Raw genomic sequence first — 15,000 nt, 5'->3', positions numbered from 1 at the left:
GTATCTCTGATCTTATTATGCCTTGCAATTGGTAGTCCACCATAGAGGCATGTTGTGGCATGGTCTGTTGAAAAAGCTTTTCGACACTTACAGTGATGGGGTACGTTTTTCATCTGCCATCCATATCGTAAATTGAGTGCATCGTGAAATTCTCCTGCCTTGATCTTTTAATGGCAATACCGATAACCACAACGATGATCCTTTCTCGCCAAGTAGATCCATCATTCTTTGCTTTGGTGGATGTAGACTTTCTCTAATTTCATGAACCGCACTTTCCATTTCCTGTTTCTTTTGCTGACGCAAGTCTGTTTTGATTGATTGTAGTTGTGGTTTACTAAATGATTCCCTCTGCTGAACAATCATATCTCTGAGTGGTTCACTGATCTTTTGTGAGGCATGATGTTCTCCACTTGCACTGATTACTGGGTTAATGATAATTAGACCACCATGACGAATAGGCAAAGAGAGAAGTCTCCTTTCATCAGGATTGCATTGACATCTGCCGGTTAATGCTGGGATAAATGTTTAGGTGATCACATCTTCTAATGGCTGGAATAGAGTATCAATATCCTCTATTGTTCGCATTATGTAAAGCCATTTTCCCATAATACAATGGGTAAAGGCAGCATACACAGATTGGGGATGACGTTCTGCTATCTGGGAGAGATTCTCAATTTCCTCAACGAAGTCTTTGACTTTGTGTGATGTATATTCTTCAGCAAACGGTGTTGCACCAATCGTGGAGCCAAGCATCTCATGTCCTTTGGTTGTTACTTTAATTCCTGTTCCTTTAAAGACTTTAATTGCCTCTTCCTGGAACTGTGGTTTAACAATGAGATGCGTTTCACTTGCATTTGGATAGTATCCCTGGGCCATCTGTGGGCCTGTGGTTGATTAGACACTGCCACCATCTTCTTAGTGGATTAATCTTTCAACCACCTGTAGAATCATCGGCAAACCAGACTTGTTTTACACTCGGCTCATTTTACCTTAGTCTTTGAGTTAAAGGTGTTACTGCCTGAGCATACATTGCCATTGCAAGGGGATCTCCTTGAGTGATTCCTTCCAATGATTCAATTTCTTCTTCTCCAGTTACAAGTAACCTTACTGGGATTTGATAGGTATTGTTCAGCACTATTGATATTGCAGGACAAATCACGCTGATGTTGTGCAGCGAAGCTTTTTGATTTAATTGTGTTAAACACATCATTGGCATCTACTAGTAATAGTGCTTCTGTTTCCTCTGATCACATAATCTCTTTCATGGCATGAACGGCGGCTTCACAACTGGCCTCATATCCTGCACGTGCTTGTAGTGGTCCCATGGCCTTCTGGATATGATCTCCAACAGCTTTGAGAATTGACTTCCCTATTATACACCATGGCATCTCACCAATGCCAATTGTACGTACTCCCGCAATTATGTTGAATGGTATTAACCTGCATGCCACAAATGCTGATAAACTTTCCAGATGAACAGTTGAGGTACATAGGTGTCTTGCTATACCAGCTAGTGCGTTACATGGATCCACCAAAGCACTCTTATAAGAAGAGCAGAAGCGGCGCCATGCATACGCATCAACTCCCGAGGGGCTGGTTGTTCTTATTATCATCGTCATCATCATCATAAGTTTGTTGTTATAAGCACTGGCAGGTCTTGATGCCGATTCTCTTCTTCAGAGTGGGTTAAATCCATCAGCCAAGGGTCTCTTGATATCTTTTTTCTTTTACTTTTCTATTATTATTATTATTATTATTATTATTAGTATTATTAGTATTATTATTATTATTATTTATTATTATAATTATTATTATTAACAACAACAACGATATTATTATTGTTGGGTATACTGGGTTATATGAGGCTCTATTGGGAAACTACAGAAAGGTCATCATTTTGAGCATTAATTTGAGGAATAAATAATAATGGAATATCCCCTATTTTAGTTTTAAAATTTCCTGGGTCCCAGTGTTTTCATAAACTAATTTCCTAACACTGGTGAGCTGTGTCCCTTTAAAACCTGAACATGTACAGGATTTCCTAAAGGCTTTTACGGGGCCTCGGTAATAACTTTACAGCATTTTGTGTTGTGGAGATCAAAACATCCCCTGATAAAAAAGTCTCACAAATACACTATTAACGGTTACAGTAAAATTGATTAATATTGGTCTTGTGATTGAGATTTTTGAAATATTTGTCATTAGGGGATAACAAGTTCGAAGTTGAGCTCCGAAGTTCCAACAAGTTGTTTTCAAAGAAAGCTATTGTGCAGGTACTGTTCATGATAAGCAAACTCTGTTGTTAGTAATGTCAACTCACAAGGGAAAACTTGTGAAAAAAATTTTCTTTTCAATCACTACTACGCCTTGTCTTGTGATTAATGCTTCTGGCATTGGAGGAATTTTCAAAGTTATTTGTAGCCTGCAGTGCAGGCGTTATTTTGGTGCGGAACGCTAGATAAACCAGGTTTTCGATGCCGCCATCTTGGATTGTGATTAGTTGCTTGACCGGGAGAGGGTTGGTGCAGTGGCTAACCCTCCCCCTCCCCCCCTCCCCATTTTTCCACTTAACGCCTACTCCCTCAGAAAATATTTCCTCACCCCAATCTTCCACAGTTACCAAATCTTAGAAAGATGGTGGCCTAATACGAAAATGTGCACTCGCGCACCCAAAATACGCCTGCACTGCAGGCTAAGTTATTTGAGACAATTGCACTAACCTACATGTACATACATGTACAGAACTGATGTTTTTTGTCACTGGACAGTTTTATAGTTTAGTACCGGTATATGTACATGTTATGGTGGCTATGTTGATATCCTATGTATTAGAGGCCCAAGTTCACCCTACAGGCATTGTGCAGGGTTCATACGCGTTTTGAAAACCCTTGAATTTTGAGAGTACATTTTCAAGGCCTGGAAAGTCCTTGAAAATCTCTGCTCTTCATTCCTGGTCCTTGAAAGTCCTTGGGATGATTTTTTTCTGACCCACAATTTTTAATCTTTGAAAACTTCAGTAAAAATAATCAGCCACTCAAGTCACGTCATACAAATGCGATGAGCTCTGGGGTCGAGAATGGTTACCAGTGCCTTTGCATCATTTTCGCGCATGTACAATGTACGTTATGGAAAATGAGCATGAATTGTACTGTCAGACTATTTCCTTGGGTAAATTCTTTGACGTACACTGTAAATAAAAAAGAGGTCCTTGAAATTTCAAAATTTGGCCCTTGAAAGTCCTTGAAAAGTACCTGAATTTTTGGGTCTGCAAAAGTGTACAAACCCTGATTGTGGTGGCCTGGAAGAATAATTTTTATACATGAAAATCCAGTCAAAGCTGAAATCCATCCATCAGATCACTGCGATAAGCAATGCAAATTTCCATAACATTAAAATACACAGTTGAAAAGCCTGTCGGTGGAAGGTGTGCCTTTAACCAATTCTCCCCCAAAGTAAGCTCTGTTCTTAGACAAAATTAATATTTTCTTTAATTTGTTTCTGTTAAAAACATGACGGCTTATCACACAAGAGAATTTTCTTGTTATTTTACGCTCAAAGGGGATGTTTCCCGCAGAACTTTAATTTTGTAACTTTTCATAAATCACCAGGATAATTTCATGGAACTTGACCTTCTGATCTTTTTTTGTTTTGTCCTACAGTTAGCAGTGGTGGAACAACTGAATTTGTTGATCAGTTTATCAGGTGTGTTCCCCTGCCTGTGTCCTCAAACCTTCTCACGGACAATAATAATAATAATAATAATAATAATAATAATAATAATAATAATAATAATAATAATAAATGAAATCTACAAATTACCTTCACGTCGTGCCTTCAGACGCCAATGGACATTCATTTGAGTGAATTCGATCTGATAGAGAGTGGACAAAGGGGAGCCAGATTGGGCTGCAGCGGGACGTCAGACAATCTTATGGTTGACAGAATGGTGACGTTAGATTGTCACAGAGGAAAACGAAACCCAAGCATGGCTTGGGTAGACGTAAAGAAGGCATATGTCTTGGTGGATCACAGCTGGCTGCTTGAGATCATGGAAGTTCACTGCTTTCCTACCTGGCTTTGTAGAGTCATGAGATGCTTAGTTGCAAGCTGGAATACTAGGATTGTTATTACCACCAAACATGGTCCCGAAACTTCTCATTGTATTCGATTTAACAGAGGTTTGCTGCAGGGAGACTCACTCTGCCCACGCCTCTTTACATTATGTTTAAATCCAATAGCCTGGTTACTGGAAGCTACTGAGGGATATAAGTTGTCGAAGCCTATAAGCACCAAGGTATCCTTTCTAATGTATATTGATGATCTGAAAGTGTTTGTGTCCTCTGAAGCTAGGCTCAACAGAGTTTTAAAATCTACCAGTGCCACCATGGAGAACATTGGACCAACACGGAATCCTAAGAAATGCAATGTGATTCATGTGAGGAAAGGGGCTTAAGTGCACAATGCTGCAGGTGTGAGGTTAGGTCAGGGGGAGGGGGGGGGGGGTCGTGGAAAGCCTGGACGCGGGTTCCAGTTACAAGTTTCTAGGGGTGAGAGAGAGACTGTGATGCAGGATGAGAAGTTGGCATTGGAATGTGCAGCAAAGGCTTACCTGCAAAGGTTGTCATGAATTTGGAGTAGCCCTTTGTCTGATTTCAACGGTGTGACTGCAAGTAACCAGTTTACTCTTCCAGTTCTCTCCTATTTGATGTGGACTCAGCACTGGCCTATTACAGAGCTTAGAGTGATTGACAGAGAGGCAAGGAAGATAATCTGTGAGAATGGAGGGAAGCATCCACTAAGTTCAACAGGGACAAGGGTGGGGCGTGGCCTATGCTCAATTGAGCAAGAATACAAGCTAACAAAAATCAAATCTGCAATTAAGCTGTCTGAGAATACAGATCCTACCATGAGGTTAGTTCAGAAGTTTGAAGAGAGGGCGAGTGAGAAGGGATTCACTTCGTTGGTTAAGGAGGCATGCAAGTACGCGAAGGAGCTGGACACAGGTTTGACTTTGAACTATCCAAATCCGTCATGCAGCCTGCGCCAAGCACCAGATATAGAATTCAAGGGACGAAAGTTAAGGGTTATTTCAGGAGGATTGTGATGGAGAAGTTACAGGAAGAGATTGAGAGCAAGCAGTGGCACGGTCGCTTTCTGTGTGCATGGTGGCAGGACGAAGATCTGAGTATGGATGAGTGTTTTGCTTGGCTACAGGAGTGGCCCTCAGCACCCACCCACATGATTACCAGATACTGGAGCTATATGAACAGCTCACCCCTACTAGAGTGTATACAAAGATCAAAACAGGAACTTGTGTGGAGGTGCTACAGAAACTCTTGCACATGACATGTTCTAGCGGGATGTCCTGCTTTAGCACAGTCTAAGTACTTGGAGCGACACAACGCTGCACTTAATTCTTTGAGTTGTGTAAAGACTTGCAGCTAGTGGACTCGGTACCACCATGGTACTTGTTTTTGGCACCCAAACCAGTGTATGAATCTCCGGAAGCTCAAGCTGGGATGTACCAGTGTATGCCTAAAGCTACGTCAAACAATACCAGTTGTTATGGGTGCTCTTGGGCTCATCAAGAAGGGACTACAAAAGCACACGGAAAAAATCCCTGGGGCAATGAACATCAATGAGCTACAAAAAATATCTTTATTAGGAACAGCCCACATACCTACTAAGGAAGGTTCTATCTTAAAGCAAAATTTATCAGCCCTGTTGTGCCCTAGGACCATGGTTTGGACCCAGCCATCCAGGAGTATACAGCAGACTGAACAGCAAGAATTCACATCATCATCATCATCATCATCATCATAATATTAATAATGATGATGATAATAATAATAATAATAATAATAATAATAATATTCTTGTTATTAATCTTATTATTATTATTATGAGCAGTTTATATAAAAACAACTGGTTGCCCAGATTAACCTACTGACAGTAAACGGGCGGCTATTAACCGTAGCCGTGTACCGCGAAACTAAAAAACCTTACGCTAATGGAAAATTTATAAAAACTCGTAAAACAAATACTAGATCTTAAAAGGCTAATGCGAGTTCAAGTAAAGTCCCAATTTTAAAAAAGAAAACCTACAGCAATGTACTATCCAAAATGCGATCTATGAAAACTCTGTTCCCTAGTGCGTTAAAACTTTAAACGAGCGGGCGATGTGCAGAGATCGAACTTGTAACAACTGATTTCTGCATCTGAGCTACGACTGATCTATATCTATTTCCAACTAGCTGCTTGAGAGTCTTGGGGAGGTCTTGAGAATACTCTCCAAGGACATCGATGATGATATTGATGTATCCAGTCCGCTTTCGTATTAGTATTATTATTATTGATAATAATATCAGGGGTTTCAATAGAAGCCGGTTACCGGCAGTATACCGTATATTTTCCTCACACCGCCGGCTAGTTTGCCTTGATTTTCACTAAAAATGCTATCATAAACTTGTCAAGCTGCCGCCTTCAATGGGCTATCATGGATGGCTATTTCAGAAGTTATTGAAACCCCTGTAATATGTTATTAATAATTATCATTCTGTGCTAACAGAAAGCAGAACCAAGCAACCTGATCTTTATTAACAAGAATGCAACCTACTTTACATTGAGCAGTAATTCAGTAAGACTTTAACCATAAAAAAGTCTGCCAACATATTAATCTGGAATTTAGAAAAAAACATGAGAATTTGTGCAAATTTAAAGATGTTAGATCTGAAGCAAAATATTCTGTTGAGCATGTAATAAAAATATCTATTATTATTCTTACTTACTTACCTACTTACTTTGATTTTTGTGTGTTATTTTGAATTATTTTGCTAGATTCGCTGGTCAGTGTACATAACCTGGAGACATTTGCTCTCAAATTTAATCTTCATAAAACAAAGGGAGCGACAGTTTTTGCCGTAAATATTAAGGTTTGTTCCTAATACAATATCTAAAGGCCTGGCCAAATGCACACAACATTTCAGCGCAACATCTTACAACATTGTTTTTCTCAACATGTTGCATACGTTGGTCACCCTGTTGCGATATGTTGTGCTATGTGTTGCAACATGTTGGATAATGTTGGATCAAATTTAAAAACGATCAAATTTTTCGCGCAACATTTTAGATGTTGCATGGTGCTGTACTTGTTTGGCCATCTTCATGCAACATTGTTGCACTAGGGCATGCCCGCTAGGTCCACTTTGTTGCACGCAATGGGCTGGGGCACATAAACATCGACATGTTATGTTGAGAATGTTGAAAACGTTGCGTGCATTTGGTCAGCCCGTTCTACACATGTAACATCATGCAACAATGTTGCAAGATGTTGTGCTGAAATGTTATGATTGTTTGACCAGGTCTTAAGTCCAGACTGAAATGAAGACACACAATCACATTTAACTTGTTGGTAACATTGTCATTGCCGTACAATGGTGTACGTGTAGCCGTAACCACCTTCCTATCAAAGACGAACGTTTGTCCCATTTGTCCACGTGGGGTGCGTACAGCTGTACAAAGGCTAATTAACAATAATTATATTTACTATTCCACCAGTGCGTGCCTCGTTAACTATCTATCGTCTCATATCCAACAAGCGCAAGTGGAATAATATTGTTTATTAAAAACGTCCACAAACTATGGCTAAATATATCTTCCCTACTTTATTTTGTAAAAAGAAAAAAACTGATGCATACAAAATTGCTGATATTCATAGAGCATGTTGAACTATCTCATATACATTTACCATGATGTTTAAGCCAGTCATAACTCTAGCATTGCATTATTCAATGGTCTACATGTAGCTTTTAATAATTTGCGATAGATACAGTCTTCACTTTTACAAACAAGGCAGTTGTATACAGATATTCAAGGTGGTTCTTAAGTACTGTTTTCATTGCTGTAATCACACAATGCAAAGGGTTTAATAATTAACTCATTGACACTTGGGAGTGAGTCTTAATAGATTTTGCTCTGTCTAGTGCCCGACGAATCAATTATTACTCACCAACTGAGCACGTCCTAGGGCGTTTGAGGCGTCAGTGGCTTTTACCAGTCAAAAACAGTTTAATTACTATGTCCCCTCCATTAAGATTATAAGTTGACTTTATGAGTCAGATCTATTTTGCTCTACTAGACAAACTGTTGAATGACCAACCTTGATGGACTTTGATGGTTTGGATGAGTAAATAGTTCCAAGATAATTCTCCTTTTTTTACCTTAGAGTATTAAAAGTAAAAGGTAGCTGTGTCTGTCCGTAATACTTGACTCTGAAGATGACTTTTATTATCATTGTCCAAACGTTCCTCAATTTCATTCCTTTGACAATATTGCTTTCCAAGATAATTTTACTCACCCAGACAATGTTAGTTCATTATGTTAATACTTACAGCTGTATTCTGCTAACCACAGTAATAATAATATTATCATTATTTGCTTTTGTCTGATTAGGAAAGGAAACAATCTTCTGTGTTTGGTAAGTTGTCAACTATTGTTATCACATTTATTGCAGCTGTGTTTTACAATATAACAACTAAATGGATAACATCTTCCGAAACGTCATGAGACGTTTTCTTGCATTTTACATGTTGTCCGCTTTTTTTTGGGTTCAATGTTTCCCATTTGAAAGGATAAATGATTGAAATCTACCACAAAAGCCATATCGTGCTAAAAATCAAAGCACAATCTGACAAGAAGTAATTAACTTGTCAAAAAAAATCTAACAGCTACGCATTGTCAAAGGACCAATCCAAATTTCCTGTTGCTGGGGCAACGGAAAATTCTGAATGCGTCAGTTACAGCAATGGGTGCAGTATTCCCTTCTTTAGCTCCTCTTCCCAGGCCTCCCTCTGTCATTTTATTTGTTTGGGTGACAAAACACAACTGCCTCAGAAAAGTGGGCGGCTTGACTCATTATTTTAATTTATAAAGGTACTGCTCGCAGTCTTGGACAATGGGTACATTCAATCAAGCAAATAAAAAAATCTGCCGTATATGTTGTAGTACAATTTGTTCCTTTGGTACAATTTTTTCTGAACTGGTACAGAATATATATTGAACTGGTACAAAATATATTGAACTGGTACAATTTTAATTGTACTGGTTCATTTTTATCAACTGTCTAAAAAAGGGATTTTCCTTTTTTTGGGGTGTAGTTAAAAAACAGGGGCGTGGTTTTTAGGGGGTCTAAAAAAGAATATGTTATTTCTTTCTTTTCTTCTACTTTCCTACCCCTCCCTCATCTTCCCCATCACCTCTATCCCCCCCTTTTTTGCAGGTGGCCCCCCTCCTTGCATACCCTTATGCCTACTCCCTCTATGACAGACTTTACACAGTATACTTGAGACTTTCTTTTTTACTCACCTGAACTTGGACTTGAACTCCCTACCTCTGGATCTGTTGTCCACTCTCTTATCCACTTGACCACACAAGCAGATCATGCAAAGTTACCATGATAATTTATAATTAAATATTTTAATATTCATCCCAGGCCACTCTCTGTCCAAAGATTTTATTATTCATCCCAGGTCACTCTCGGTCCAAACTTCAATTTATTCACATTTAGACTTCGCAAGTTTTGTTGGAAGAAAACAGCTCGACAATGCAGTGTGATCACACGAAATATTTTATCAAAGATTAGATGACTTTAAGCAAAAGCAGAAGCGAAATACATCAAAACTAACCATGTTTATCGAAGATCAATTTTACAATGGAGCAATGGAATACTTGAAAATTCAAAGTGAAAAATCGAGTAGTGATACGAGAGAAATGGAAGGCAAACTATCTCAGTCACAACTAAAGACATTGCAAAGAAAGATATGGACATACCACCAAGGAAAACTGGGCTTAACTTCAGAATACCCCGCCACTTATTTGCATTTCATTGAATAAGAATAGGCTCTATTGTATTAAGTCTCGTTCTTCAAAAGATGCCGCATAGGGGAAACAATAGTGGTTATCTGTGACGGGGTATTGTGAAGTTGCTCCGAAAACTGCAAACACCTGACAGAAAAACTGTTATCCCAAAGAGTAAACTCTACGACACTCTTAGTCTTAGCACACCAAAGAACAGCACATAGAGGATGTCAAATCACAAGTAAATGGGAGAATGACAACTACAGTATTCAGAAGTAAGCGTTCAACTTGTAAAGTTGTTCATAAGTTTATGTCCATTGCACGAACAGCAGAAGACTATCACCAGCAAACAAGAAAGCAAGCACAAAAACAACCGAAATTTAAGATTTCGGACATGGTGGCAATAAAAATGAACAAAGTAGACAAGATCAACCCTTTTCACCTCAAAATGCTCTTGGGTCAAATCATCGACAATGAAGAGAGTGGATATGTAAGAATTGTGACAGAGTATGGCAAAGTTAATACTCTGATCACACCCTCACAATTCTATCCTTGTATTGCCACTAATGTGAAACTAGATTTCTCTTAACCAAAACATCGTTTACAGCAGCATGTAAGAAAGCAAGTGGGCTATACACTAGATGAAACACTGCTGATTGGTGCTAAGTTTCCCCTATACTACTCATTGAGATATCTTGATATGGAAAAACAAAACAAATTGCTACAAGACACTAATCTCAAAATACTATTATTTTTATTAATTGAATGACAAATAGCAAAATAAATTGTAAGATTTCTGCGCTTTATTTCTTGTCTTATTGAAAGAGTGACATAATTCATGTATTGCTGTTACAGTCTGCATGCAAACTGAATTGTACACACAACATGATAAAACTAATCCAAACCAACAGCAGGACTGGTACACTCGTGGTAACTTGATGATAAGCCAAAAAGCAATCCTTAGCCCTTGTTGCCACATACACTAAATGAACAGGCTTTAAAATAAATTCTTAATGTTTATGTTTAGTACATCATGACTGTAAATAAAAGCTAACCATTCTAGAACAAGTGTTTAGGCTTAAATTGTGTAAATTAGTGCTTAAAACCACTCATGTTTTTCTTGGTCAAACCAGACTGTTAAGTATTTCCAACAAGTCTTGCTATTTCTGTCCTGCTCTGAATGCTCAGCAAACCTTATTTCAGTAACCTCTTGAACTAAGTAAATGAATGGCAAACAGCTGTTATCAATGAAGTGTGTTCTTTGTGTTCAACAAACATTAAACTATTTTCACTGTTTTTGCACCAGTACAATTAAAATTGTACCAGTTCAAACTATTTTGTACCAGTTCAATATATTCTGTACCAGTTCAAAAACTAATTGTACCAAAGTGCAAATTGAACTACAACATATACACTTTAAGTTTTAAAAAAATGAACAACAGTTAAACACTTGTAACAAAAGCTTGTGAATAAACTCAACAGTTTCCTTTGGATTGCATTGTTCTTTTCAATGTCAATTTCATGCTACCTTGCCACTCTTAAAGATGGCCAACAGTTTGATTGGAGAGGATCCATGCTTTGTTAGGCAATCGGCACGCTGTTAACTAGCCTCAACCCATTCAATGTCAGTGACATGTTCTTTGCTCAAATTTTCCCTTATGGCTGAGAGCTCCAAATCTAACCTCTTCTCGCTGGCCAATTTGCTGGGTTTTATGGCATCCAAAAGAGACTTGCAATCTGTTATACACTTTATAGGCAGCAACTGGGGGTCTGCCACACCATAAGCCAACTCACAGAACAAGGTTGCAAGGAAAACTCGACCCGCTTAAAGCAGCGAGTGAATCATCAACTCGCAGTATGGGAAAGGCATCCTTTACTGTTGCTGCATTTAACCGGCGGTAGTCAATACACAACCGCTGGCTACCGTCCTTCTTAGTCACCAGCACAACTGGGGAGGACCCAGGGCTTGATGATTCTTTCACCTTCCCTTCCTGCAAGAGATCAGTTACTTGTCATCATGTTTCCATGGAGAGGTGCACCAGGGCTGTTGTCGGATTGGGGGCACACTGCCTGTTTCAATTCTGTGCTCAACCATATGTGTAGTGCCCAAGTCCCCATTGGAAAAGGAAAACACATGTTGGTAATTGTACAGTAACTCGTGCAGTCTCTCACTTTCACTGACAGTCAAATATTCAGTGCTCCTTCCAAGGAGTTCCTGTAGGGGTTCTGGTAGAGTACATGCTGAGTTACTACTCTGGCTTGGCCCATAACACTCTCGTTATTCTCCTCATAAAGCTCCAGTAAAGTGACATCAATAACTGGCTTAGCCAGGGCAACCACAGTCTCAGCAGCTAAGTGGTAAGCTTCGTTGGAAACATTGAAAACACGTAAAGGGACCTCTTTGTCCTCTTTAACATCCACCAGAGTCCTTGCAACATGGAGGCCCCTAATTTTTTGCAAATGTGAGGTGAGGCAAGGCTCCAACAATTGCACACCTAAGGGAGATGCCTTTGGATTTAAGTTACTAAAACACTTGTGAATGGTGACTGGAACAATCATATCAGTGTTAGGTTCAATAATTGTGGACCGTTGTACAATACATCTTGAACTAAGGGGCTGGTTCTTGAAATCAGAACACTCAAACACTTCTCCATTAATTGACACTTGGTTTTTCACAATGTTGATATGCAAATCAACTTGTGACAGGAAGTCCTTACCCAGAATGCCCTCATCTTCAACCTCGGCTACCATCACATGCATATGAAACTCTTTAATACCCAGGTGCACCACAACATGTCCTAGACCATGTGTTTTTGCTTGCTGGCCATGAGCAAGAGCAATCACAGAATTAGCTGAACTCAAACTGAACTTGGCACTAGCAGATAGAGAATTATAAATCTTGAACGACAAAATTGAACGTGCAGCACCAGTCTCTATCAACCACATAGTACAAGTTCCACCAATAAAACCTGGCAAATACCGGTAAAGACCTTGCACTTTATTACCAACTTGTGACCTAGTTTCCATCGACACATTGGGATAAGTCATATCCTGCTTACAGTAGGTACAGTAGTGGGGCCAACATCACTGTCACTCAGGCATCCCCCTGGCCCTTGGGTGACACCCTGCTGGTGTATCCTGAGCCCAAATTATCTTGTTCATGTGACTTGCGTGCTGGGCAGTTACAACGGTAATGGCCAAATTCCTTGCAATCCCGGCATGGACCATTTCGACTGAAATAACGTGGGGCAGCTGGGCGTCGTTGGCTTCCAGAGGTGTTCACAGACATTGACTGGGCTAGCTGCTGTAACTGCTGAACTAGCTGTTGGAGAACAACTTGCTGAGTCTCCTGACGTTGTTGTTGTGCTTGAAGGTCAGACCGTAACATTGCAAACTGAGCTTGAAACAAATCAGGCTCGCTTTGAACTTCATCAACAGAGCAAACCTTTGGAAAGCTTCTTGGCCGATCTCTATCCAAGAGACAAAATGTTTCAAGTTCACAGGCCAGCGACAGGTCCATGGTGTGTGGTTTGTCTCTGCGTAGTTTAAGCCTGTCGTCTCGATCTTTGATAGCATCAATGAAATGCTGGACAGCAAATCTTTCCTGAGTGTCAGGGGACAAATCCTGATAAACGATAGTTGACATAGACCAGATATCTGCAGAAAGGGCTTGAACACTTTCATTTTCCTGTTGCCGACAGTTGTGCAAATGGGCCTGGTGTAACTCGCGCAGTTTTTCAACACCGACCGTGTTATTTCGACATTCCATTTAGCACCTTTTGAGCTTCGCTGCGAAGGCTTGTGGCCAAGAAAACAGCAGCTTCTTCTTTGTTCCAACCATTAACAACAGAGCAACGCTCAAAGTGTTTCAAATAATCTCGTAACGACTGAGTACCATCATAATCCACAGGATTTTTAACAGCTGGTTTGAGAAACTTCCGGTGGTGTGTAAACAAATAAGTTGGAAAATTATCAAATTCGTTCTGGGATGCGAACGGGTTTGCAGAGTGAAATCGGTGACTTGAACTTCCAAAATAATTTACTGACAGGTCCGGAGATGAATCAGACGCTGGTGTAAATGGGTTCTCCAGCTTAACAACTCATTTCTTTGAATCCTGAATCCACTTGCACAATTGATTTTTCCGCCACTGAAGACCGTTGAAACCACAGGAGCGAACCAACAAGTAAAATTTCCACACAGGACCACACAAAAAGACGATATTCGCTCGCACAAACCATCAAAATATCTCCAGGGGTACGTAAAGTTCGTTTTGTTCACTGCTGCCACCAATGTAACGCCACAATTCCACAATAAAACATTTTGGTTTCTTTTAATCGCTGATCAGCAGTTAACACAACGCTCAGCACACTCTTATTGCACCATCGTCACATGATTACAATTGTTCCTAAGGGGGGTACCTATGGGGATCGCCTACACTACAATACGCTACATCGACAGAATCCGGAAGAAATATCTTGTCCAATTCACCGATAAGAGTTTGCACCTTTTTTATCACATTTATTGCTGTGTTTTACAATGACCACTAAATGGATAACATCTTCTGAAACCTCATGCGACATTTTCTTGCATTTTACATGTTGTCTATTCCCAACCCTTATAGAACTGAGTATATGAAAGGAAAGTCCTGGTTATCTAGTAAAATACACGACTGAGAAAACGTTCTGTTCAGAAAATAACAGCATTTTGGTGTTTGCCACAGATCTGGAATATGTCTGTCTATGAGCACTGATTTTAAATAATAATTATTGGTTATCCTTTAGTTTGGTGATTGTGTTGAGTACCTCTCAGGTACTTTGACTAGAATTTGGGGATTTTAACAGGTTGCCTACATTTAACTACAATCCTGGACAAAAGTTTTGGGAAGGTATCGTCACTTTTGAGATAGTGCCCCCTCCCCCTTATCAATGTTGGATTTTGTACCAAACAAAATGGTGACTTTTCTTCCAACATTGAATAATAATTATGGGGGAGGGGGGCCACAAGAGCATCATTGCTCTTTCCCAAATAGTACAGCCAATAGTTGGAATAATTGAATAAGGTGTGAAGTGAAGTGATGCGCGCAACCTTCCCAACAACTTTTGATCAGGATTGTAGTTTTGTGGATGTTGCTAGCAACGTAAAGC

General features: G+C 39.6%; 1 protein-coding gene across 1 annotated transcript in view; it reads left to right on the top strand.

Annotated features, from left to right (window-relative positions):
- LOC137984680 (vam6/Vps39-like protein) overlaps positions 1-15,000 on the top strand; it is a 40,623-nt gene that overhangs the window by 3,864 nt on the left and 21,759 nt on the right. The window contains exons 3-6 of the mRNA XM_068831921.1: positions 2,206-2,273; positions 3,660-3,702; positions 6,838-6,932; positions 8,452-8,476. Coding sequence (XP_068688022.1) covers positions 2,206-2,273; positions 3,660-3,702; positions 6,838-6,932; positions 8,452-8,476 — 231 coding nt within the window. The remainder of the gene's footprint in view (positions 1-2,205; positions 2,274-3,659; positions 3,703-6,837; positions 6,933-8,451; positions 8,477-15,000) is intronic.

Source organism: Montipora foliosa, chromosome 14 (genome assembly GCF_036669935.1).
Source record: "Montipora foliosa isolate CH-2021 chromosome 14, ASM3666993v2, whole genome shotgun sequence".
NCBI lineage: Eukaryota > Metazoa > Cnidaria > Anthozoa > Scleractinia > Acroporidae > Montipora > Montipora foliosa.
This window is presented reverse-complemented; position numbering and strand designations above follow the sequence as displayed.